The 27,823-nt window shown below is 40.3% G+C and overlaps 2 protein-coding genes across 7 annotated transcripts in view; one reads left to right on the forward strand and one right to left on the reverse strand.

The window, feature by feature from the left end:
- Positions 1–11,351: 11,351 nt before the first annotated feature.
- Positions 11,352–27,823, reverse strand: part of LOC122468027 — a 207,758-nt gene continuing 191,286 nt past the window's right edge. The window contains exons 2-4 of the mRNA XM_043554517.1: positions 14,738–15,362; positions 14,384–14,590; positions 11,352–12,326 (exon numbers count right to left, since the gene is read on the reverse strand). Of these exons, the coding sequence (XP_043410452.1) occupies positions 12,308–12,326; positions 14,384–14,590; positions 14,738–15,362 (851 nt within the window). The 3' untranslated portion in view covers positions 11,352–12,307. The remainder of the gene's footprint in view (positions 12,327–14,383; positions 14,591–14,737; positions 15,363–27,823) is intronic.
- FRMD5 (FERM domain containing 5) overlaps positions 15,068–27,823 on the forward strand; it is a 335,210-nt gene continuing 322,454 nt past the window's right edge. For all 6 annotated transcript variants that reach the window (XM_043555561.1, XM_043555556.1, XM_043555560.1 and 3 more), the window contains exon 1: positions 15,068–15,169. In XM_043555561.1, the coding sequence (XP_043411496.1) occupies positions 15,068–15,169 (102 nt within the window). The remainder of the gene's footprint in view (positions 15,170–27,823) is intronic.

Below are 27,823 nucleotides of genomic sequence, written 5' to 3' on the forward strand. Positions count from 1 at the left end.
TAAAAGTTGATGATATGGGCATCTGGGTGGATCAGTCAGTTAAGCATACTCTTGATTTCGGCTCAGGTCATGATCTCACGGTTTGTGGGATCAAGCCCTGTGTAGACTCCATGCTGGCAACACAGGTCTTGCTTGGGATTCTCCCTCTGCTCCTTCCCTGCTCTCTCTGTCTCTCAAAATAAATAAATAAACTTAAAAAAAGATGATGATAATGACAATGATTAAGAATGAAGGAGAGAAAGGAACAAGAAAGAAACAGAAAGACAAGGAACAGCTGTAGCTCTAAGGCAATTGGCTTGCCAATTACTGCTGCTGAAGCAACCATAATGCAGTTTTCAATGATTCAGAGGCTGGTTCTCCAGTTTGGGTATCATCTCAGATTTTTGCTTTCAATTTTCCCTTTTATTGATTGCCTTTTAAGTCATCCATTTCATGTCTATCAATCCACAGAAGATGAGAGAACAAAAAAGGTTGGTATTACATAAACATATACATATACATATACATATACATATACATATACATATACACACTTATTTATTTTGAGAGCAAGATACTGAGAGAGAGGGAGGGGCAGAGATAGAGAGAGAATCTAAAGATTTTCTAAAGAGAATCTAAAGGCGGCCCTGTTCTGTCACAGTGTGCAGCCCGTTGCAGGGCTTGGTCCCAAGAACTGTGAGAGATCAGGATCTGAACTGCAATTAAGAGTTGGATCCCTTCCTGAGAAACTTAACAGAAATCCATGGGGGAGGGGAAGGAAAAAAAAGAAAAAAAAAAAAGAGGTTAGAGTGGGAGAGAGAGCCAAAGCCTAAGAGACTCCTAAAAAACTGAGAACAAACTGAGGGTTGATGGGGGGTGGGAGGGAGGGTAGGGTAGGTGATGTGCATTGAAAAGGGCATCTTTTGGGATGAGCACTGGGTGTTGTATGGAAACTAATTTGACAATAAATTTCATATAATAATAAAAAAAAAGAGTTGGATCCTTAACTGACTGAGTCACCCAGGTGCCCCAAAAGAGGCTCGTATTAGATAAAACTTTTCTGATGTTTTGTTTGTGGAAGGGTTGATCTCATTTCATTCTCACAGCAAGGCTAGGAGAAAGGGACTATCATTATCCTTTTTTTGTTTGTTTGTTTGTTTTTAACAATTGAGGAATCTGAGGCTTAGTAATATTCCTAAGGTCACCCGGTTAGTATGCAGCAGGGTTAGAATTTGAGTCATGGGCTGCCTGAACCTAGAGTCATGCACTTACCGGGTATGTTCTGCTGCTTCCATGCCACTCAGTCTTCTAACTTGTTTACATTCACTAGAAATATTCCCAGGGCTTTACAGTTTACAAAATTCTTTCAAACTCCCTCTTTTTCTTTCTTTTCTTCCTTCCTTTCTCCTTTCCTCCCAGTCTCTTTCTTTTTCTTTCTTACCATCCCTTCCTTCCTTCCTTCTTTCCTCCCTCCCTTTCCATTTATCCCTTCCTTCCCTCTTTTGGTGCATAAATGTGTGTTGCATTGGTTTATTGTATTAATTTTCTTTTTTTATCTTTGGAGTTGTTAAGCCTTAAGCCACCCCTGTGCTGCAATGTTTAGGTTTAGTTTTCTTTTCTTTTAAGTAAACTCTACGCCCAATCTGGGGCTCGAATTCGTGACCCTGAGATCAACAGTCACCCGTTCTACTGACTGAGCCTGCCAGGTGTCCCTACTTTTCATTTTTATCAAAGTTAAATATGCACATGGTTTAGGAGTCAAATAGTTCTATTAGGTCTATTACAGAAAACAGCAATTTTCTAGTCCCCTGTTTTCTTATCTATCTTGCCTAGAGTCAACAATTTTCAGCTATTTTAGCTGTTTTTTTTTTGTATTGGTCTCAATATCTCTAAATAATATGCTTACATTTCTACATCTTGATAAAAAAAACTAGGTGTTATCTATGAAAGATATATCTTTCAACTACCTCAACCCCAGCCTACACCAATCACCTATGTACACACTTTCCGACCCACTCTTCTTATATAGTTATATCATAATGTTGAATAAATCAAATCACTATTTATATTACTGTAGCTATGTAAATGAGTATATACTACTATTACTTTTCCTTTGGTTTTTCCTAGAGCTGTTAAATGCTTTGTTTTTATTTTTCACTTGCTTTTAATATAATTATCACTAACTCACCCAAACTTCCCCCAAAAGTCTATTTCTTCTCAATATAATCAGGCACATTAGGTAGTCTATCGCTTTTACTTTCTTTGAAACACCTGAGAGCCTTCTGATTTTCTCCATTTTGGCTTTGATCCTTCTCTAGAGTTGCTTCACAGCTATGATTCTGAGATTAAACGTTACCATTTTTCTGAGAATTTACATCTCTTTTTTCTTCTTTTTAAAAAAGGTTTTAGATGTACAATCTCTTTCTTGTGTTAGATCCCATTTCCAGGATCATATATATTCGTTTTTGAACTTTTTTCTTTTCTTTTCTTTAAAAAAAATTTTTAATGTTTATTTATTTTTGAGAAAGAGAGAGACAGATGTGAATGGGGGAGGGGCAGAGAGCGAGAAGAGACACAAAATCTGAAGCAGGCTCCAAGCTCTGAGCTGTCAGCACAGAGCCCGATGTGGAGCTCAAAACCAGGAAACATGGGCTCATGACCTGAGCCAAAGTCTGATGCTTAATCAACTGAGCCACCCAGGTGCCCCTTCTTTTCTTTTTCAATGGTGACTCCAAAATTTATTTTCTTTTTAAATATTTTCTTTTTCTTTTAATGTTTATTTATTTTTGAGAGAGAGAGACAGAGTGGGAGCAGGGAAGGGACAGAGAGAGAGGGAGACACAGAATCCGAAGTAGGCTCCAGGCTCTGAGCTGTCAGCACAGAGCATGATGCAGGGCTGGAACCCACAAACTGTGAGATCATGACCTGAGCTGAAGTCGACACTCAACTAATTCAGCCACCCACGCACCCCTAAAGATTTTATTTTTTATTTTATTTATTTATTTATTTTTCAACGTTTATTTATTTTTGGGACAGAGAGAGACAGAGCATGAACGGGGGAGGGGCAGAGAGAGAGGGAGACACAGAATCGGAAACAGGCTCCAGGCTCTGAGCCATCAGCCCAGAGCCCGACACGGGGCTCGAACTCGCGGACCGCCAGATCGTGACCTGGCTGAAGTCGGACGCTTAACCGACCAAGCCACCCAGGCGCCCCAAAGGTTTTATTTTTAAGTAATCTCGACACCCAATGTGGAGCTTGAACCTACAGCCCTGAGGTGAAGAGTTGCATGCTCTACTGACTGAGCCAGCCAAGTACTCCAATGACTCCAAAATTTTGGTGGCTTAAAACAAAAAAGATTTATTTCTCACTTTCGTTAGATATCTTCTCGGCATTGGGGGCACCTGTGCTCCCTGTTGGCTTCTTCACAGGACCCAGAGGTGGTCTTCATCTGGGCCATACCAATGTTTTAGGAAAGAAAAAAGCAATGATGTTTACCATTTTCCCTTATGTTTTATTGTACAAAGCAAAACTGTGGCCAAAATTGATGTCAGTGGGATGGGAAGTAAAATTCTAGTCCTGATAGAGAGGAACAGAGAATATTTTGAACACATAACACAGTCTACCTTGTGTTTCTATTTCTTGGTTTTCTCCCACATTCTTTGAGAGCCCATCCTCTGATAGCTTCCTGAGGAAGGATGCATAAGAGTTAAATTTATTGCAATCTTGCATGTCTAAAATGTCTTTTTACCCAACTGATAGTTTATTTGAAAATAGAATTCTAATTTTTTTTAATGTTTTATATATTTGAGAGAGAGAGGGGGAGAGAGGAAGAGAGAGAGACAGAGCAGGGGAGTGGCAGAGAGATGGAGACAGAATCTGAAGGAGGCTCGGGGCTCTGAGCAGTCAGCACAGAGCCTGATGCAGGCTTCGAACTCACAAGCAGTGAGATCATGACCTAAGCCAAAGTCAGACGCTTAACTGACCGAGCCACTCAGGCACCCCGAAAATAGAATTCTAGATTGGAAATCATTTTCCTCAGAATATGAGAATATTGCTCTAGTATCTTCTTGATTCCAGTGTGCTATTGAAAAGTCCAGTGTAATCCTAATGCTTGTTTGTAGCTTTTTTTCTTTCTGGAAGCTTATTTTTGTTCCTAGTGTTCTGAAATTTCACAGTGGTGTGTCATGGTGTGGCTTTGTTTCTATCCATTGTGCTGGGCACTTGGCAGGCCCTCTAAATTGGGAAATTCATGTCCTTCAGTAAAGAAATTTTTCTTGAATTATGCCTTTGATAATTTCCTGCCCTCTACCTTCTTTCCCTATTCCTATTAAGTTTTAATTTTCATTTCTCCTATTTTATTTTATACTTATAAAGATACTCTGTTTTGTTATTATTCTCTGAATGTGTTTTCCCCCCAAATCGCATCCTGTACTTACTTAAGAGATGACATATTGTCTCCCATTTCTATTAGAATCTTTACTAATAATTTGTTCTTTGAAAATCTTCTTTCTCCTGCTTAGACTTTCCATACTCAAAGTTGACTGTTTCCCTTTTGTTTTGGCCTCTATATTTTATGTTAGTAGTATTACTTAAATTTCTTAAATTTCTGGTGACCCTATCCCCAGTTGAGAAACTCTGTTTTACTCTCTCCAGGGAATTACCTTCTCTCTTCTGACAGAGTGGAGAAAAGAAGTCTTTTGGCTGCATGGAGCTGAGGAAGGGAACTGCTACTTAAATGGACTTTCAAACAATCCTCCTATTTTCAGTTCTGTCTCCCCTTATAAAAGCACCTGGTTCATCAATTTCTAAATATTTTGTGGATTCTACATGCAAATCAAATTGCCTCTCACCTCTCCCCTTTGCTGGGTTTGGATTCAACTTTCTTGGGTCTGCTTAGTCAATTATTACTCACCCATATGCTTTCTGGTTTCCAAAATGTTATTGCTGTGGCTCCCCTCCATTCACCTTGGTCTTGTAAGTTTATGTTTTTTTTCCTAATCACTTTACTGTCATTTTGGTGGATTTAGAGCAATAACAGAGGTAAATGCTTGTGTTCAACCTGCCACTTTAAAGTCTTAGGGTTCCTGGCTGGCTCAGCCAGTAGAGTGTGTGACTCTTGATCTTGGGATAGTGAGTTTGAGCCACAAACTGGGTGTAGAGACTAATTAAAAATAAAACCTTAAAAAACATATTTGAAAAAAACATATTCGAAAAAATAAAGTGGGGCTCCTGGGTGTCCCAGTCAGTTAAACATCAGACTCCTGATTTTGGCTCAGGTCATAGTCTCACAGTTCATGAGATCGAGCCCCACATCGGGTTCTGGGCTGACATCACAGAGCTTGCTTGGGATTCTCTCTCTCCCTCTCCTTGTGCCTCTCTTTCTCTCTCTCTCTCTCTCTCTCAAAACAAACAAACAAACAAACAAACAAACAAACATTAAACAAACAAAAGTCTTATGACTTTCAGAACAGCCAGGGAAGACATTATTATCTCCATTTTACATATGAGAAAGGGAGTTCAAATGACTAGCCAAGATTATATAGTATATAATGTTGGATCTAGAGCTTGTATTCAGTTTTTCTGACTCCACTCTTTTCACTAACTTTCTGAAAAAGAAGGCTGTGTAATGTAGCTATTAAATGCATAGTCTTTGGCACCAGAGACCTAGATATGAGTCCAGGTTCTGCTTCCTAACAGTTGAATTCTTATGACAAACTGTTTAGTTTCACTATACTGGAAGTTCCTCATCTATAAAATGGGGATGATAACAATAGCATGACCTCACCATGGTGTTGTGAGGATTTAATTAGATAATACATGTAAAGTACCCAGCTGAGTCCCTGGCATATAGTGAGTGCTCCCTTATTACTATAATGGAAAAAAATGAAATGATAAGATGTAATAATGATTTGCAGTTTTAATTAACTGAACGACGTCCAGGGAAACTTTTAAATTAATTCTGTAGACATTTACTGAATAATTAGCATGTGCACTGTGGAATGTTTATTCTTCCTTTCTCTTTTATTTGAACCTCTCTATGAAAATATCTTTGGTTAGCAACTACTTCAAACCTAGCTGATGTTAGGTGACAAACTTCTGAGTAAGGATAGAAGAATTAGGCAGGGTCACAGGTTTTCTCTCCACCAATATGTAATGAAATGGACAAGAATAAAAATTCATTGACAAAGCCCAAAATTCACCAGCAGCTACAAGATAAAGGATAAAATCTCATGTAGAAATGAAATGTGAAAAAAATGTGGCCAACAAATGAAAAAGAATATTCTGGTGTAGTAAGGTATGTCTCCTCACCCTGCCCCTATTCCTCAAAGAAGAATGAGAGGAAGAAAGGGTGTGGTGGGGATACACCACATTCATTAATTGGTGAATAATTCTGAGGATGTAGATAAATAACTCTGAGGAGGGTGGAGAAATGGAGGAATCCAAGAAAATTGTTTTATTTTTCTTTAAATGCTTTGAGTGGGGTGAAGGGGCAGAGAGAGGGGGAGAGAGAGAATACCAAGCAGGCTCTGTGCTGTTGTTGGGCAAGGAACCCAACCTGGGGCTTGATCTCACCAACCCGTGAGATCATGACCTGAGCCCAAATCAACAGACACTTGACAAACTGAGCCACCCAGGGGCCCCCAAGAAATTTGTTTTAGAAAGAATCCTCTATATACTACCATGGGACCTCAGTAGAGACAATAAGCTTTCTATTTTCCAGGTAACAAAGCTGAGGAAAAGAACTGATACAAGGAGAGTAATACACCCCTGGCTGGTTAGACTGGGCTCAGAAAGGCCATTTAACTGAATCTCACAAGACAGTAGAGCTAATACAGGCATCACTTAGCCCTAAGTTCCCTCTTTTCTTCCCCTTATCCTGCATCCTCATGTTAGAGAAAATTAGTTGGAAAACAAGTCCAAAGTCCTAAGCAGGAGGAAGAAAAACTGGCATATACCAGAGCAAAGTGAAAATCTGAATGGTCTGTCCATGCTAAGCATGAACTGGATGAACTATATGACATGACCACCCTTCAAGCATGGTAAAAGGATCTAGTTCAGATGAAAACAACTGTTAAGGAAAAACCAGAGCTGGACAGTAGTTAAAGTGATTAAAAACAGATTTTATTCATAAAAACTATTCAGGGGAAAGGAGACCTCAGTACAAAACTAGGCTCAATTCTGGGGCACCTGGGTGGTTCAATCAGTTAAGCATCCAATTTTGGCTCAGGTTGTGACCTCAGGGTTTGTGAGTTCGAGCCCCACATCGGGTTCTCTGCTGTTCTGCACAGAGCCTGCTTCAGATCCTCTGTTCCTTCCTCTCTCTGCCCCTCCCTTGCTTACATTTCCTCTCTCTTTCAAAGGAAATAAACTAAAACAAAACAAAACAAAAACCAAAAACCAAAAAAACCCACCTAGGTTCAATTCTGAAGACAGCAAGGAAAAGTGGGAATTTATAATCAAAGAGCAGAGTGGAGATGAGATGGATGTCAGTGGATGAAAAATTACTAAGATGAAACATCAAGGATAAGGGGAGATTCTGGCTAAAGCGGCCTAACAAGATTCTTGCTGAAGATGGGCCAAAGTCATCAAACGTCATCTGGGAATAGTAGGAGATGAAGAATTTGGTAACACATTGAAGACGTTTAGATACTGAGTTTGGGGGATTCCGGCTAACCTGATGCAAAGGTGGGCAAAATTCCAAAAGACGGAAAAAAGTCCAAAACTCAAGGCTAGTTGGGAAGGGGATTCAGAGGAATCTGACTAAAGTTTGGTCAAGAAGAGACTGTCACAACTCAGAGAAGAGAAGCATATTCTTTGAAGCTTATTTCTTTATTTTAGCAATCTCTACACCAAACATGAGGCTGGATCCCACGACCCTGGGATTATGACCTGAGCTGAAATCAAGAGTCAGACACTCAGCTGAGCCACCCAGAGCCACCCAGGTGCTCTGAAGCATATTCTTTATGAAGGTTTTCTTCTATAGACTCAGTAAGAAATAATATTAAAAAAAAATAAGAAATCCAAGATGAAATATTAAAACAACAGAATAATTGAGGGGTACCTGGCTGGCTCAGTGGGCAGAGCATATAATTCTTGATCTTGGGGTTTGGGGTTCAAGCCCCACAATGTAGAGATTACTTAAAAATAAAGTAAAAAAAACAGCAGAATAACTGAGAATCAAAGTAATATAAATAAATTTGAACAGCAAGGAACAAAATAGACTTGGCTGAAAATCAGGTTAATGGCAGAGAGGAAAAGACTTGGGACAATCACAATGAATGAAGAGGGAAAAGCCACAGAAATTTAAGAATTAAAAAAAAAAGAAAGATGTAGTCAAATATGATCCAAAATTGGGCTAACTGGCATCCCAGAGGAAGAGAACCCAACAAATTCAAAGGTAATAAGAATTATTGTTCAGAAAACTACCCATCTTATACCAGAGAAAATTGATTTAGAAAAATTAACATAGAGATATATTCTAAGTTCTTAAACTTCAGGGTTAAATGTATAAATCTTTCAGATATCTTGAAGAAAAAGAAAATCATGTATAGGGAAAGTTTTGATTCATCTGAGACTTTTCTATAGCAAATATCAGGAAAAAAGACAAAGGAGCAATGACTGTAAAATTCTGAGAGAAAGAAAATGAAAAAAATGTGAGCCCAAAGTAATATTTCTATACAAGTATTTGTTCAAGTATAAATGCAACAGGTAGACAAGAAAGAATACAGGTAATACCCCAAAAAACAAATAATCCAATTTAAAAATGGGCAGAAGAGAGGAACAGACATTTCTCCAGAGAAGACATACACATGGCCATCAGACACATGAAGAGATGTTCGACATCACTTATCATCAGGGAAATGCAAATCAAAACCACAATGAGATATCACCTCACATCTATCAGAATGACTAACATAAACAACATAAGAAACAACAGGTGTTGGCAAGGATGCTGAGACTTTTGAAAAACTCGTGCACTGTTGGGAGTGCAGACTGGTATACTCACTGTGGAATATGGAGGTTCCTCAAAAAATTAAAAATAGAACTACCATATCATCCAGTAATTGCACTACTGGGTATTTACCCAAAGAATACAAAAACACTAATATGAAGGAATACATGCACCTCTATTTTTATCACAGCATTATTTACAATAGCCAAATTATGGAAGCATCTGAAGTGTCCATCAAGGATGAATGGATAAATAAGATGTGGTGTATATTTACAATGGAATATTATTCAGCCGTAAAAAAGAATGAATCCTGCCATTTGCAATGACATGGATGAAGCTGGAGAGTATAATGCTAAGTGAAATAGGTCAGTCAGAGAAAGACAAATACCATATAATTTCATTCATATGTGGAATATGTGGAATTTAAGAAACAAAAGAAATGAGCAAAGGGGGTGGGAAGAGAGAGAGAAAGAGAGAGAGAGAGAGAGACAAATCAAGAAACAAACTCTTAATTATAGAGAACTGATGGTTACCAGTAGGGAGGTGGGTGGGGGGATGAGTGAAATAGGTGATAGGGATAAAGGAGGTCACTTGTCATGATGAGCACCAGGTGATTTATGTATGGAATTGTTGGAACACTATATTATACACCTGAAACTCACACAACACTGTATGTTTAGAAAGGAGAAAAGAAAAGAAAAGAAAGGTAATGTGGCCATTAGCCATTCTTAAACTACTTAGCGGAAAAATCCCATGTACCAGGACATGAGTAAAATGTGAATGGTGAATCTGGAGGATAAAAGGACTGGTGGTAAAAGCCCTGAATCCATTTGAATACAGAAGTAAGATTAAATAACTAGAGGAAATCAGTTGCCAGAAGCCATAAATATTATAAATCCTGACAAAATACAAATAGTATGAACCACACAGATTGGGAGTTAGAGTCAGAGTTTGGGAGGAAGTACAGTAATGTTAATTATTTCATTTTGTAGAGCAAATAGTCAATTGACACTACTAATCAAGAAATATGGGCTGTTCTAATTTCTTCATATTTATATACTTTCTTTGCCCATATTTAGGCTGTTTCTCCTATCTTTGCTGTCTTTCTCATAAATATATATATATACACATATATATATTTATGAGAAATATATATATATATATTTGACCAATGTGTGTTGAATTTTAATCTACATAAACTGAATACTTAATAAATGTTGAAGTAATTTTGCAGATTGCATAGAGCTGTAAATTCTATGAGGATTAGGAATATATTTTATTCATCTTTGAATTCTCTCAGCACCTGGCATGGGGACTTGCACATAGTAGACCATTAATAATCTTTTTTGAATAAATGAATTAATTTGCTTTGTTTCATATACATTTCATTTCTAGAACAATAACTAAAGACTGGCTGGAAATATAAGGAAAATGAACCATAACTGGAGAATATAATAAAGCCTGTCATTCACATCTGAGACACCTATTATAAATGCTTCTGATGCCTCATTAAAGACATTGTATTGTTTTCAGAATGCATTTTTTTCCATAGTAAATAATCACCTCTTGCTATAATTTAAACATTGACACTATCAAAATGATCAGTTCCAAAACACAGATCTGATTCTGTCATTTCGCTGCTTAAAAACCTGCAACACCCCCAACCCCCCACCACCAGTCTATACAACAGAGTCCAAATTCCTAACTATGGCATGGAAGGTTCTATATGATTTGTCCTCAGTTCATTTCTTTCCAGCCAATGCAGCCCACGTGCTATCTATCCAGGGGCACTTGCAATTTCTAAAACATGCTATACATATTTGTTCTTCTATGTCTTTATCATGCTGTTTCCTCTACTTAAAATGTCACTCCTCATACCATATCTTGCTCTTCTGCTGTCTACACCCATCACCATACTATTCATTCTTAGGGGCTCAACTCAAATGCTTTCTCATGGGAGACTGTGCTGTCTCCTATGCTTAAATAATTGTACCATTTGTTGTTCTCTTATAGTACTTTACTCATGCTCCATATGTTGTATAATAGCTAACTGTTTATATACCTAACACTCTCTCCTAGATTGTGAACTTTTTTGTTTGCACATCTCATTTTCCCATATTCTTTGGGCTATGTCTATGTTTTCTAGAAAGCTGTCATAGATTATGTGCCTAACACACAGTAAATGATCAATAAATGTAGTTTGGAGTAAAAACAATACATGCACTTATATTTCCACATAGAAATACACATTAAAAATTCTTCTAAATGTAATGGGGGCTAACTGAAAATCCTAAGAGTTAGTAGAAGGTAGAAAGGCTTTCTTAAACCATTGGTCATTTCTGTCCTGATGAAAGAGAAGACTTGAACATTTCTTCAGAGGCAGACTGCTCTGGAAAAACTACATGGATTGTTTAACTATTCATGTTAAAGCAAGTATACATTTATTACTCTTGGAAAACTATAACTTGAGTGTAGATGCTTTAGTTTGTGAAGCAGAGTGCTCCATTTGGATATGCAAATCTTTGTGTGTGGAGCAGGAGCATTGCTTCCGCAGACATTGATGCAGAAGAGAAAAACTGTTCCTTTTCTCTCTGTGGATGTAGACCACATATGTGTTGTTTCTGTGGAGATGCGAATGTCCTTGTTTCAGCCCTTGCTCTTAGAAGAACAAAAGCTGAGCTCTAAAAGATACAGGCAAACAAGGACAGGCATAATCCTTACTGCTTACTGGAGAAATAATTAGGCAAAGGGACTGGACTGGCTTTGGTGAGGCTCTACCTAGACCTATTTATAAAGATTAACTCAGTCTTTGTGAGAAATGTGCTGGGTTTGGACTCTTATGTTATGAAGGTGATAGTCCAGTTGGGTCAAAGGTTAAGGTCACACTCCTCAGGATGGAAGGTGGGGTTTCCTCTAAAGGAGTAGGTATTCCCATGGTCAGTCATCCTATGGAAAGGCAGCAACTGGGACAGGGGGTGGGACTTTGAAAATGCACCTTAAACTGGGTGAGGAGAGTTGTTTTCTTCTCTGAGTGGTTGAGCCTGAATGTTCAAGACAGGGTCAGGGGAACTCTTGATGGAGAGGGGGGCTGTCATTAGCCACATAGACCCTGGCTGCAAGCTCAACAATAAGGCAGGCCTGTAGTCCATAAGGGCTTTGAGAGTAGCCATGTCATACCTGCAGTTTACTCTGTATTGCTCTTCCTTTTTAATATTGTTATATAACCCTGGTCTTAGCTGTGCTATAAGGAGACTATGATGGGAAGAACCAGGGTTTGTGATGTCCTGGTGAAGAGGAGCAGTGCTTCTTCCTGCTGGATCCCAAGGCAATGGTGAAAGTTTCATTGGCTGGAGAGAGATCAGTATCCCAGAACATCAGGGTATGTGACATCTGAAATACAGGCAGGAGTAATTCAGTTATTTCAGGCATATGTTGGTGACAGAATCACCCTTAGGGACTCCTCAACAGTAGAGCAGAGAGGGAAACTTTAAAGGGAGCCGATATCCTAATAATTTGGAAGGTGAGAGCTCAGAGTTATTGTAGTTTGGAATTTTAAATATGGCCTCCTTTATACCCAAAAAATTAATGAAAGCTATGATGCTCTGATTATCAAGGGCACATGAGGCCTTTTATTGAACACACCCTTTTTATCCTGGATATCCTGCTCAAAAGGCTTGACAAAAACAAAGACAAACAAAATATTCCTCAGTGTGATTTTATATGAGTCTTTTCTTTTTAGTTTCTCCCAGGCTTCTGCTCTCAATCCCTAAATAGGCATACATTTCACCAGAAACTGATAGTTTCTTGCTTTTCTTCCATTATGCATCCATCCTCTGTTTTCCTCACAAAGTGTTCTGAATAAGAGCGTAAGGGAAAGTTTGAAATTCTTTCTGGATATTATGCATAAGCATGGATGAATATGTAACTGGTCTTTCAATGAGGTGCACATCTAAGTTTATATGATTTTCTTAGGCTGAACAGGAATGTTACTTAACACATTGGCATAGAAGCCACAGTCTCATCCCTGTTGATTGCATCTATGGTCATACTCTGAAAAAAGACTGCATTCAGTTCCTGAGAGCTTTTCTGGATTCATGATGCTTTGCCTTTTTATTCTAACAGCTGCTTATTTGCATAACCTGTTAAAGACATTTCCCTACCATCAAACTACTGGGCTTCCTCTAGCTTCTTGGACATTTTTTCTTGCTCTTACAGATTCTGTAAACAAACAGCAACTTTTGCCTTCAACATAAGTTCTGCCTGCCTGAAATCTTTCATTGTCTTCTCCCAACTACACAACAAAGCTGAGTTTTGCAAAATATCACTTTGACATATTAATAATTTCATTTATCTCCAAGACCTTCCTGAAATTCTTAATTTTTTCATGTATCTTTCCCTGGGACTTAGATGCAATGAAATATCTATCTCATTTACTTCATTCAACAAAAACTTACTGAATACTTACTGTGTTGCACATACAAGGCTACCTGCTGTGGCTACAAAGTAGAGGAACTCACATCTGGTTTAATGGCTAGAATATTTGACTTACTGTTCTAGTTTCTTAACTCTAGGATTACATTGAAAAGCGAAACCTCCTCTTATGACTATTGAATGACATAAATGAGAATGCAACTAATAAAGAGGTGATAACTAAAGTGGGAGAGGGTCCCATGCAAAAAAATTGGGAGAAATATTGGAAATCAAGGACGCAAGAGAAGCATACTATATTTAAGGAGGCTCTATGCCCAGAAAGGGGCTTGAGCTCAGGACCTGAGATCAAGAGTCACATGCTGTACCCACCGAGCCAGCCAGGTGCCTCCGGGTAAACAAACAAACAAGTACTTTAAAAGTTGGCTGTTTTCTAAGTTAATGTAGGGTTTCATTTTTATGTGTTTGTTATCCGTATAAACAAGAACAGTATAAATTAAAATAGGAAATTATGCATCTTTCATTATTTATTAAATTAATATATTTTGGCATCAATTTTGTGTTGATATGATTCTTTTATATAACATTTCCTTCCATCAAAAAATTTTGAGCGAGAATATTACGTTTCTTGGTGAAGTTTTCATAAAGAACGTGAGATCTTTAGATAAGGGGTCACAAAGGGCAGTAGACAATTTTTTTTTTCCTCTGTGATACATACCTCCTGACATACTCTGGTGTTTTGTTGAGGAAGTAAGAAAATACGGTAATTCTAGTTCTGAAGGTGCAAGGAAAGGACCCACCACTTCCTCTGCACCCTACCGGCTGAAGGAGCACACCTCAGTCTCTTTTGTCTTCTGAAAATAAAAGCGAGGCATAGGGTGTTAGAGTGAAGGGTTTCCTAGGGGTTAAACTCGAGTGCTTAAGAGCCCTTTCGAACCCTACAGCTTTTACTTAAGTAGCTACTGTAAAATAGATGTTGTTCAAAATAAGAGGGCTGGGGCAGAGGCCCGTCGCGCCCACCTGGGGTACAGCTCAGGTGGGGGCAGCCGCCTGGTCCGGAGCGGAAGGTGCCAGCATTCTGCAGGTGCGGGGATTGTTTTCTTGCACCGCCCCGGCTCCCGAGAGGGCGGGACTCGCGGCGTTGCAGAGTGTGGGACTTGGCCCCTGAAGCACAGTCTAAACGTATTCCACGCAGCAGACATTTATCCAGCCGGGTGCCCACACCTGGCCTGGGGGAGGGGAAACAGCTTCTACAGGAACCGCAGAGACAAGAGGAGCCCCTCGTTTGGGACGCCAGAGGGCTGGTCCCGCTAGGCTCTGTCCGACTGCTTTCCCGTGATTGCTTCTCCCACCTGTCCATCATATCAGTACCCTACCTCGATTGGCTCTTCTCTCTGCCACTCGGTTCCGCCGCGCTGACCCCCATTGGCCCCTCTCCGGCCGAGGCCCCGCCCCACGAACTGGGCATGGGGAGTGGGGCGCGGAGGAGAGAGAGCGGGGCGCTTGCTCGGGGCTGGGGGGAGGCGGTGGCGAAGAAGGAGGAGAAGAAGGAGGAGCTGGGACAGCAGGAGGCAGCGGCCGCGACCCGGCTGGGGTGATGGTGCAGGTGCCCGGGGCCCGCGAGGAGCTGCCCGGCTGAGGGGCGCCTGGTCCGGGGTCCGCAGCGCCGCCGCGTCTCTCCCGGGGGCGGGCGGGCGGGCGGGAAGATGCTGAGCAGGTTGATGAGCGGCAGCAGCAGGAGCCTGGAGCGCGAGTACAGCTGCACCGTGCGGCTGCTGGACGACAGCGAGTACACCTGCACCATCCAGGTCAGTGCCGCGCTGCCCTGCCCGCGGAACCCCTTCGTCCCCCGACTCTGGCCAACTTGGCCCGCCGCCGCTGCCCGGGGTCGCCGCAGACCCCGGTGCTTTGTCCGTCCCCGGCTGCGGCGGACGGCCCCGGTGCAGAGAGCGCCTCCGCCCGAGACCGGGTCCGGGGCGGAGTACCAGGCGCTCCGCGCAGCTGCGGTGAGAGTCCCTCCGTCCCGGACCCTCAGCTATCCCTCTGCCCTCTCCCAGGATGAGGGCACCCCATCCTGGCTCCTCGAGCCTGCTGGGGTGGGGAGCATCTTCCGCGGGCGTCCAGAGAGAGGCGGGCAGGGCGGGAGGCTCCTACCCCGGCCGCCCCGTCGGGGGGCTACAGGCTTTGGCTCTCCAGCCAGGCAAGGACCGCTGGCCGGCTTTTCTTATCTATCTTTGGTTGGAAGGATAATGCTGTATGTCATAATCACCCCCCCCCCCCCCCCCCCCCCCCCCCCCCCCCCAGCATTTGTGAGTCAGAGCTCTCAGAAGGTAGAAGTGAACGCGCAGCCCATGCAGAGTGGCCTATGGAAGGGAGCCCAGCCTCTGGGCTCCCAGGATTAGCACCCCCCACCCCCCGCCTTTCGCTCCGCAGATCTCATTTGTGTTGGGCAATTCTGGGGGGCGTGAGATAAAGATTTAGCAACAAGTACCAGAGATTTGAGGATTGGCCGTGGCGAGAAAGAATCGGTGACTTACAAATAACACCAACAATACGTTAATGCTTCGCAGCATTTCTTCAGAAACCTGGTATTTTGGAAGGGATTTTTACAACCTCTTATGTGTTTTCACTACTGCTGTGTGGAACGTCTGGAGTAGTAGTCTTTCCCAGGAATGCAGTCACAGCCCTCTCTCCTCCTCTGTAAAGTCAGTGATAGGAAACATTGACAATGCTCCGGTGTTTAGTTCAGCAGCCGGAGGATCCTGCGCTCGCTGCCGGAAACTGCTCTTTCTGGAGAAGCAAATTGAGTTGGACCCGGAGGGGTCTCATCTGATCCCTTGCCTTTGCAGCAAGAAACCAGAGGGGGCTTCTCGCCTCAGATGTGGCAGACAAAAACTGTCGGCCTCTGGTTCTACCCTCTTTGTCTCCTGGCCCCCCAACCCCCCATTTATTTTTTTGCTGACAATGCTCAATAGCGGAAAATAGCGGTGTGTGAGAAAGACGCTGGGTAGTGTGTGAGAGCAGCTGCTCTCTGCTGAGTCCGTGCTCAGTTCAGCCTTCTCCTCACTTTCCCTTTTCTCCCACTCTCCAAACCAGCTCTGGGCATAAGTGCTGACTGCTGTCAAAGATCCAGGAGGGCAGAGAAAGAGAACAACATCGCTTTTTAAGGCCACTTAAACACAGTCATAAAGATGCTAGCCATCACGTGAAAAGGATTTTGGTAGTTGAATCTGATAGATGTTATGTATTTTCTCACAGAATGAATGGCATGCTACTTTTTGTTTCTATTGTATCTTTATGTGCCATGTACAGTTTTTTTTGTTTGTTTTTGGGTGGGGGAGGAGAAAACATTGACTTGACATATTCACCATTTGAATACATTGTCTAGAGCTTTTAAAGTCTTTATCCTTTTGTTTTAAAATTTAAAGCATTTACACAATAGCATATGAAGGGCAGTGTAAGATTTAGACTTTGTGAGTCCTAAGAATACTTTGGGGTATATGGTGAAATAAAATTCCTAGGGCAGGTCATTAACTTTTGCCAAGGTATAGAGTACAAATGAAACAAAATTCACATCACCACTTCACTAGTGATAATCTTGTGGCTTTTACAGTATCACAATAAGACAACTAGTTATTTTTTCCCAGTTAGTGGAACCTTTGAGGTTGGTTGGTATTACAGTTGTGGGTAGTTTTTATTACTGTTAAGAAAAACAGTATTTTTAAGTCTAACAGGACTTACTGGGTTTATGCTTGCTATATCTTACTATGGTTGTGTTTCTTTTCCTGCTGGTCTTCTTTACATTATTACAAGTCAATGTGTTATAACAATTCAGGCCACATAAAAAATTAAGCTTGGTGTAACATGATTATACTGTAGTGAGTGTCCACTGTCTAGACATGTTAATGATTGTGCATTGTGATTCTTGCATGAAAATTTTAAAAATACAGGAATTCTGAAATTTATGTAATATTGTCAGTCTTTGGCACCACTATTGTGAATTCCTTTTGTTTTTACCCAATGAGAGGAGATGTCAAAAAACCCCAAAAAAGACAGGATATTATGTGAAATTAATATTTTGTGGATATAGCTTTTTTTAAGCTTTTAGAGATTGAGCTTTTCTTAGTAACTTTCACCCCTTATACATTTCTGTAGTGTGTGTATTTGTGTGTTTGTGCATGCGCTTATTTGTCAAGCATTGGGCACTGGGTCTTTTAAATCAGTATGGAAAGGAGCTGTGAGCTACTTGCTAGGTTAAAGCAATATTCCTAACATTCTAGGAATTGCAGTACAGTATTTAAAAAAAAAAACTTGGTGATAATTTGGAATCATTTTCCTTAAAATATTGTATGCCATATTTTTCTTTAAATAAGGTATGTATTGTAGAGTGATTTCAGTACTTCTTGGGATAATCAGAGAACACTTAGGGTATTAGAGAGTCAGAAATGTATCACTAGGTTAGAGCCATAATAGCCACATTTGGTAAATTTCAGTTGTAGGAAATTCTGTCAAAGTATTGTTCTAGCCTTTCATATTGCACCAGTTCTACTGATCTAGCATTTAGGATGTGATTATTAAGGTAAGGAAAACGCCTTATATCCTTTCAGTAAAGATTGCCTCAGTTACCAGACTATTCTTTTATTCTTTCTGATATGCAAATGTATTTGTAGATCATGAGAAATGAAAGTATACATAGGGTTGTAATATAATTGCTCCCCTGTGAAGAACATTGTTAACAGCTCCCTGCCAGTTTTGAAGGTCATTGCTTCATAAATGCAGATCTAGTCCGTAATTTCTACACATCTGTTTCATTTATGAATATCTACATTTATTTACTACATTTACTACCCTACTTTGTTATTTTATTTGGGAGCAAATAGGAAAAATGAAAAGGCTACCTATTATCTTTGAACTTAGTATATCAAATGGACTCACTTAAATGCTTAGATATGTAATATCCTAAGTAATAGATTTTTGACTGTTTTGAGTTTAATAGTTTATAAAATATTAAGAATATACATTAAGGAATGCCAGTAGAAATTCATATCAAAAATACATATTTTCAAGTCTGAAATATTAATCACTTTTTCTCTGATTACTGAAAAGTAAAGCTGCCCTAGAAATAAATTTGATTTTACTGGGAACACATTAAAATAATAACTGATCAAGCAGCTAGGTTAAATTTGTTTTTGCAGTTAAATGAGGTACTATCATAAATAAAATGCATATGTACAGAAACAGTTCTATAGTAGAACCAAGATCTGGATTTGACTGCGGCTCAGCCATTTAGTAACTGTGGGACCTAGGGTAAGAGAGGGAGTACTGGGGGAGAGAACAAATGTATTGAGCCCCATACTTGCGAGGTGCCCCGCTTGTGTTCTCACTTACCTCACAATAGCATGTGGATTCAGTAGACACCTCTTATACCAGCTGAAGAAAATAAGATTGTGGATTGCTGGGAGAGCTGATGTTTCTTGAATGGGCAGCTCTGTGCTATGCTTTCTGCTAGGTGCTTTGCTTATATCTTACATCAATTATTTGAGAGGTAGGTGTTATTATCCTGATTTTACAGATGAAAGGCTTGGATGAAGGAACTTGCTCAAAGCTAGTAGTAGGTGGCTATACTATATTGAAACTCTGGTCATTTTGTCTATAAAATCCCAGCTTTGTTCCCTATATTCCTCCTGACTTCCTAAGTCAGTTCACCTGTCTGTATCTTAATTTTCTCATCTGTAAAATGAGAACAATAATTAATACTTATTTCATAGTAAAGAGAAAATTATTTGGTAATGTCTTTACAAATACTAACAAGATTTAAACAGACTAATCTGTACTTACATTGTGCCTTATTCTATTCAAATAAAAAATAGGATTTTGTTTTTGGAAAATAAATTAACCCTTAGGTGTCCTTAAAATGATGTCTGATTAATCTCAGTGAAATTGTACAATCCAAAGCTGGAATAACTGGATTCTGTAGTAGAATTCTTCTCTAAAATTCAAGAGTTCAGGTTTGCTTTCCTTCTATCCTACCAAAGCTTTGGCTTTAGAGGGGCATTTATTTCCTGGACTGACCATGATTTGTCTTTTCTAAGAATTTCTGTTTCATATTTGGTAAGCAAAATCCTTGGTTTCATTAATGCAAAAGGGATGTTGTTAGAGAATTAAGATAATTTTATTCACAGAAAAACACAAAGCTGTTGTATTTTCGTGAATTCATTGTTTTTTTCTAAAACTTTGTTTTAAAAAGGTAATTATGATGTCTCAGGATCTGTTAAAATAGTAAGTCAGACTCTAATTCTTGAAACTAAGGTCCAAAATTAGCCTTCTAGAATCCTAAAAGCACTCGTATTCTGTTTCTTAATTTGTATATGGAAATATCTATTGTATAAAACTAATGCAGATCAACCTTTAAGGACAAAAGGTATATTTTAGATATGTATGTATGCTTATTCTTTCTCCTTTTGAAAAAGTCCAGTTTAGGGAAATAGCAGTGGCATCCAAGAGAAACCTAGAAGCATTCACCATAGCAGATTTTACTCAAGGGTATTTGTATGAATTTGCATTCAATTAAATGCTTGGAATGAATATGCTAGACAAGGCAATTCAACATAGTGTATAATAAAAGAGCATGTGGTTTTTGAGTCCCCTGTTTGTTACATTGCCCAGAGACAAGTTGATCGTGTCTGTGCTGGTGTTAATATCACACTTAAAAAAAAAAGTTTGCCAAGATAAAAATCAGACAACCTAAGACAAAAAATAGTCATTTTTATTATACAATTGTAGTGGTTTATGTATAGGTATTAAAATGTGTAGCCCAAAATAAGCAAGGTGGTAATTTAAGTGATATGATTATTATAGTAAAATATTTTGGATTATTTTAATAACTATTTTTTAATAGATTACACTTTAGAATTTTTAAAGGGGAGAGTAAGAGGAAGCTATAAATTTTAAACCCTAAGAATTATATCACAGTGACTTATATGTTTATAGTTGAATGAATATTTGTTCTGATTTGTTTGTGCTACAGGATGGCTGAGTTAACGCCAGCATTTTAAAATTTCATGTGTCTGGGGTGCCTGGGTGGCTCAGTCGGTTGGGCGTCTGACTCCAGCTCAGGTCATGATCTCGCGGTCCGTGAGTTCGAGCCCCGCGTCGGGCTCTGTGCTGACAGCTCGGAGCCTGGAGCCTGTTTCGGATTCTGTGTCTCCCTCTCTCTCTGCCCCTCCCCTGCTCATGCTCTGTCTCTCTCTGTCTCAAAAATAAATAAGCATTAAAACAATAAATAACATTTCATGTGTCTGAAAACAACATTCTCTAACAACTGTAAACCAGTTTCAACCCATCCCATTCCAAACCACTTTGCTTTGCAGCCCCTCTCCCTGGTGAGAGGTATGGTATGTAAATGTGGTATTTTATGGAGCCTTTGAGGTCTCTGATAACTTTCTGCAATTATCCTTGGTTGAATTAGTAGAGCTGTGGTCTAGAATTCCTATGATTTTTTTGGTTTGTCTCTTAGGATTTCAAGCCTTTCAGGTCTCCCCTTCCTCCATCTCTGCAGGTTTAGAAGGCTTAGATCAAATAAATACTGTGTAGTACAGTGCTTCATGGGGAGTTGGAGGTCTGGCGGAATTAGGATATTAACATTGGGATCACCACAGCCACAGAAGCTTCCTTCACTCTTTCCCCTAAGTCAATGCCACATAAAATCTTCTCATAGCCTCATTTTCTAACCTCTTGCCCTAACAGGAAGAAACCCATGCTTCCCAACCTGTTTCTAATTATGTCTATTTTAAGCTGAATTCATCTTCTGATAGCCTCATCTGTAACATTCTGACTGTAGACCCTGTTCCATGGAGCAGCCTCCTGTGGGACACTGTTCTTCAGCTCTGCCTAGCCAGAGCTTATACAACAGATGGGAATATGGAGGATTGGCAGCAACCTCACAGCTTCTATTTCTTACTTACGTGGTGCTCAGGGAGGAAGGTGCTGCTCTCCTGGAGGCCAGGTGGCTATTGTTGTCCCTCTGTTTTCTCGCCTTGATACTTAGGGCTCAGGTGAACCACCTGAATGGTTCTCTCATGCAGCTGAGAACTTTGAAGACCACTAAAGCATCTCCGTTCCTATGTTGTAGAGTGAATGGTATTTCACCTAAGAGAGCAAAACACCTTGTCACATATCCATCCTAGCCACTGAAGTAAACCTCCCATTTCTTTAAGACCTTAGATCTGGTGGGTGGCCAATACAACTTTTTGAACTTTTACAAACATTTTAAATAGCAGTGGAGCCCAAGAGAGTAGGGAAAGCAGTTTTGGAGGCTAACCCCTAGATTTAAATTATGGACTTCTTGCTGCCCAAGGCCACCATGTGATCCTCATTATTGTCAATATTTTACGCAAGATCTTCTATATTGGTCTTTCACCAACTGTAAATGCTGTACTATCTCTAAGGATGGTGTTTTACTTTTGTAGTCTTTCCAACTTAATTGTATTATATCCTAGATTTGGAAAGCAGGAACTTGTATAGTTAGGTTCAAATTCTCCAGACTTTTGCTTGCTACTAAACGCCAACTTGTGTGAATCAAGTCCTCTAAGGAGATCCTTCCGTGCCATGCTCATACAGGCAAAATAATTGGGCCACATGCTTGGCAACCACTGAGTTTGTGTACAATAGCTCCATTCACTTGTCTACAGAAAACACCCCTTTGACAGTGATTATAGCTTTCATTCCCCCTCCTCTACTTCTGACTCCTTGCATTACCATGACCTCATCTTCTGGTCTGTATTTAGAGACACTTTGGACCACTCCAGAAATGCTGTAGGACTCATTTCTGTATGTTAAGGGTCATTTCAAAGACGTAGACAACCCCTGCCCACCAAGGGAAACCATTCTAGATCAGGACCAAAACTAGCTATTTTTATGTCTTATTTGAGCCATCTTACTGTGTCACAACTCAGGGGGCTTTTTCCTTTTGTAGAAATTGGGAACCTTGTTAGAAAGCAAGGAGAATAGAATAGGGGGATGAGTTAAAGCAATGGTTCTCAAAGTGTGGTTCCTGGATGAGCAGCATCAGGTTCTCCTGGGCACTTGTTACAAATGCAAATTTCTGGCCCCACTGCTGACCTAGTGAATGAGAAATACAGAGGATGGAGCTCAGCTTTCTGTTTTGTTTTTTTTTTTAAGGTTTTTTTTTTTTTTAACGTTTATTTATTTTTGAGGCAGAGAGAGACAGAGCATGAATAGGGGAGGGTCAGAGTGAGAGGGAGACACAGAATCCGAAGCAGGCTCCAGGCTCTGAGCTATCAGCACAGAGCCTGATGCAGGGCTCAAACTCACAGACTGTGAGATCATGACCTGAGCCGAAGTGGGACGCTTAACCGACTGAGCCACCCAGGCGCCCCTCAGCTTTCTGTTTTAACAAGGTAGGTCTTAACGCTTTCTGAGGTTTGAGATCACTAGTACTGGGTCACACAGATATTTAGTAAAATTGATGAGTATTGTTGATTGAGTATAATGAGGGAGAAGGAGAAGCCAAGAGTGAATCTCATATTTCTAATTTTTGATTTATTTCTGAATGGCCTTAACTGATTCTCTACCCTTGTAGGGTAAAAGTTTATTTGCAGATATGCATACCAGTTTCAGGTGGGCAGGAGTCATGATGGGTCATCATTCCAATTTGATGCTCTTATATGTATTGGTTTTATTTTTGTCTTCCCTGACCTAGAAAGAATATGATTATTTTATATTTCTATACTGTTTTTCAAAGAAATCTTCACCTCTTAAAGCACTGGGGGTGTAGGAAGACCCTTGTTTGCAAACATGTAAATAGCAAACAAAAAATCTCATGGGATTCAGCACTAAGACAAGGTAGTATGTTGTGGCAGTGCAAATCTGGGGGAATAGAAATTAAATATTTCTCAAAGGAGGTGAGATTTGAACTAGGTCATGAAAGAGTGCCAAAAGCAGAAAATGGGCTGTGGGGATGGGTAAAGGGCATTCCAGGCTGAGGTAACAGCAGGCAACTTGAAGGTAGGAAAGCTAAAAATGTAAAGCCAAATGTATTTAGTCTTTACTATGTTTATCTGACGTACTCTGGTACAGTTGAGTCGAATAACAATCTAGTTGCCTAGGAAAAATTGCTGTCAGCAAATTTCAATCACTCTTGACTGCTCAGAAGACTTAGTCTAAACTAAAAATAACACAAAGCTGCTGTTGAATTAAATCTAACTCCAAAAGTATATAACACAAATTAAGATTCTTCACAAAGCAATGGCATCATATAAAAAGGTAGAGTCATGTATCAATCTGTGCTAATTCTGTGGCTGCAGCAACTATGCATATACTTTTGTTTCCAGGGGACCTCATCTCTGGCATCAGCTTATTTATCCGCCCCAAAAAAGAGAGTATCAAATCCCAACATTCAGCTGATGTTTGAAAATCCTTTGGCTGATACAATGCAGCCTAAATGGTGCATTAACAGTTAAGAAATGTGACCAGTGGAGCCCTAAGAGGCACAATTCTGCATCTCTGTTCCCAAACCTAAGTGACCACCAAAAATCGCTTTTCTAGAGGATGGAGGAATGCTTCCCTGGATTCCCCAGTGAACCCCTGCCTGCCAGCTCTGAAGTTCCCAGCCCAACACAGGGTGCACTTTGAGCATTCCACACAATGCCAGGCTAGAGCTTTGGGGATGGGAACCTCCAGGAAAGTACTGTTTGGCATTTAGGCAATCAATGTTCGGCAGAATGCCAATGCTAATAGGTTATTTTGCTCTGGAAAAGGAGAAAAAGAAGGGATAGTTTAAAGACTGATGAATAGGGGAATGACTGACAATACAGGCACTCCACTTTGTTGGAGAGATTAAGGAGGCTTGCTGTGAAGTGGTATTATGGGAGCCAGATAAATTAGCAAAGGCCCACAGGCCCAAGACCTGAAAGAAATAGTGGTTCATCAAAACAGCATGCCCTAGGGCACGCTCAAAAGTCTGGCCACTTTCATTGAACTCATAGTAGAAAAAAGCCAAATCATTAGGAACCCTTATAAGCTGGTAGTCCATTCAGGCACTCCATAGTCAGGCAAATTATCCTTTGCCTCCAGGCAGGTGCAAAGCCTTATTTCCATATTGCTTGATTTAACTCCAGGGCCCTCTAGTCTGGGCCTTAGCCTAATTTTGAGGACACCCAAGTGGAAGGGTTGGTTTCACAAGTCCCAGAGGATTCCATATACTCTATTCAGGAGATGCCACTAAGATTGTTGTTTGGTCAGACATGAGCCAGGCAGATAAGAACATTGATCACAGCATAAGGAAGTAGAATTAATTCATCTAAGGATCTCAAGTACTTTTAGGGGATAATTTTTTTTTAAATTTTTTGAATGTTTATTTTTTGAAGGAGAGACAGAGCATGAGCAGGGGAGGAGCAGAGAGAAAGGGAGACACAGAATCCAAGGTGGGCTCCAGGCTCTGAGCTGTCATGTCAGCACAGAGCTTGTTGCGGGGCTCGAACTCACAGACCATGAGATCTTGACCTGAGCTGAAGTTGGATGCTTAACTGACTGAGCCACCCAGTCACCCCTCTAGGGCATAATTTAGGCTGAAGAAAACATCCAGCCTGCCCTCTTTCAGATTTTTGATTCTAGAAAAATCCAGAATCCTCCAGAGTAATTATGGAATTGGAGGTTTATAGGGCAGAAGGACCCCATGGGCTGGCAGTGATGCCTGGGATGTTACAAGGCATGTAGAGCCTGCAGTTTCATAGGATACACTCATCCCTACAACAAAATATCATATCAGCTCTTTAGGTGTCCTCTCAGAAGAAATTTGGCTGTATAAAAGATAAAAATCTGATCAAAACATAAGGTAGTCCTAGTACTACAGTGCAACTTAATCTATACCCAGCTTTAGATTCTAGCATTATGTGAAGGTTTTTTTTAAGAAGTGAATGGGAGTTGGCTTGGTGTAGCTTCAGGACATAAGATACTGAACCAACTATTGCAGTGTCAGAATATATAAGCAACATAGCTGATCTGAAAAATCAGTACTTTGCTTATTTTTAAATATATCTTATTTAGATAAGCTTACCTAAATGAGTACCCACAGTACAGAAAGCACATCTAAGAATTGTTTTCTAATTTGGGTTGACTCAGTTGAGCCTGAGCCTGAGCCTGGTTGACTCAGTTGAGCGTCCGACTTTGGCTCAGGTCGTGATCTCACAGTTGATGAGTTCGAGCCCCACGTTGGGCTCTGTGCTGACAGCTCAGGGCCTGCAGCCTGCTTTGCATTCTGTGTCTCCCTCTCTCTCTCTGCCCCTCCCCCACTTGTGGTCTGTCTCTCTCTCAAAAGCAAATAAACATTAAAAAAGAAAAAAAAAAAAGAATTGTAGGGGCACCTGGGTGGCTCAGCCAGTTAAGCTGCTGACTTCAGCTCTGATCATGATCTCGAGGTTTATGAGTTCTAGCCCCATATTGGGCTCTGTGCTGACAGCTTAGAGCCTTGAAGCCTGCTTTGGCTTCTGTGTCTCCCTCTCTTTGCCCCTTCCCAGCTCACACTCTGTCTCTCTCTCTCTCTCAAAAATAAATAAATGCTAAAAAAAAATTAAATTGTTTTCTAATTTGTATGGTAAAAGAGAACACATATTTCTCATTCTAATTTTTGATATTGGGTACAGTAGACTGATTATTTTTTTAAGTTTATTTTTGAGAGAGAGAGAGCAAGCGAGTAAGCACGAGTGGGAAAGTGGCAGAGAGAGAGGGAGACAGAGAATCCTAAGCAGATTCTGCACTGTCAGCACAGAGCCTGATGTGGAGCTCGAACTCAGGAACCAGGCGATCATGACCTGAGCCAAAGCCAAGAGTCAGGCTCTTAACCGACTAAGCTACCCAGGTGCCCCTAGACTGATTATTTTTAAGAGACAGATATAATATTGTCTTGCTGCACATTATATCTTTTACTGTGTCATTATAAAGTAATACAGACTATTCCTACTAAGAATATATCTCACATAAAATATCTTTAGTTTCTGGTTGAAAGAAAATAATCAAAAATGGAAAGCCTTTTCTTCACATCTTGAATTCTATAGTTTTATTTCCCACCATCTTTCCTAACACCATAGCTCTTCTGTCCATCTCTTATGATCTCCTTTGTTTTATCGTAATTTATTCTTGGGCCACTTATTTAATACAATCTCTTATCACTATTTCTTTCTTTTTCTTTTTTTAAAGTAAGCTCTACACCCAGTGTGGGGCTCGAACTTAGGACCCCAGAATCAAACTCATGACCCCAGAATCAAGAGTTGCATGCTCCACTGACTGAGCCAGCCAGATATCCCTTCGTAACACCGTTTCTAATTGTTATCACTACTAAGTTATACCTTTGCTTATTGTCAAATTCTTTGGTGGACACACCTGTTGGTAGTGGTGGGAGGTGTTAAAAAAGGTGCAATTATAATGTGTATAAATACACATTGGAGCATAATGTGATTGATTTCCTTTAATTTCATTATTTAACACAATAGTGTATATTTTAATTAACTGGAATTTGAGACAATATAAACAAATGAAAATATTGTATAAAGTGATACTTTGGGGATGGACTGAGTATGTTTAGAGTTTTCTATTCACTTTTTTTGCAGTTATTTCTTTAAAAAATTTTTTTCTTAATGTTTTATTTTTTGAGAGACAAAGAGAGTGCAAGCAGGGGAGGGTCAGAGAGAGAGGGAGACACAGAATCCAAAGTAGGCTCCAGTCTCTGTGCTGTTAGCATGGAGCCTGATGCGGGGCTTAAACTCACCAACACAAGGTCATGACCTGAGCCGAAGTTGGACACTCAGCCCACTGAGCCATCCAGGCGCTCCTGCAATGATTTCTTAATTAGATTAAGATTAACAGACTCAGTGAGACTCTTCCTGTACTGTAACTTCAGGTCTGGTATTTCAGGGCTGGGTCTGCACAGTGGGGGCACTGCCTATGGCCAGGAGAGTCTTTATTTTTGACAGCTGAAGTTGGTGAAACTAGAGGGAGCATTAAGATAATTGATAAGGAGAAAGAAAAGATCAAAACCAGAGAAACCTCTGGGATGGAGCAAGATGAACCCTCAGCAGAAATACCTGGTCAGAATCTGGAGTGAGAATCTGGAGAAGCAGGTTGGAGAAAATGAAAGAATGTTGGATGTCTATTTTTTATTGTTGCAGCTGTTTGTGATAGGAGAGCTTTAATGATTTAAAGGAGTTCACTGAGGTTGGCCCCCATATGGGGGTAATTAAAATACTCAATAATCGGGGCCCCTGGCTGGCTCAGTTGGTGGAGCATGTGACTTTTGATCTTGGGGTTGTGGGTTCAAGCCCCACCCTGGGCCTAGAGCTTACTTAAAAAATAAAAATAAAATAACTCAACAATCAGTGAGTCATGTTGAATGCCTCACTGACCAAGACTCTGCGAGAACATGCTGGAATTGACTCTATGGCCCTCTG

Source organism: Prionailurus bengalensis, chromosome B3 (genome assembly GCF_016509475.1).
Source record: "Prionailurus bengalensis isolate Pbe53 chromosome B3, Fcat_Pben_1.1_paternal_pri, whole genome shotgun sequence".
Taxonomy (NCBI): domain Eukaryota; kingdom Metazoa; phylum Chordata; class Mammalia; order Carnivora; family Felidae; genus Prionailurus; species Prionailurus bengalensis.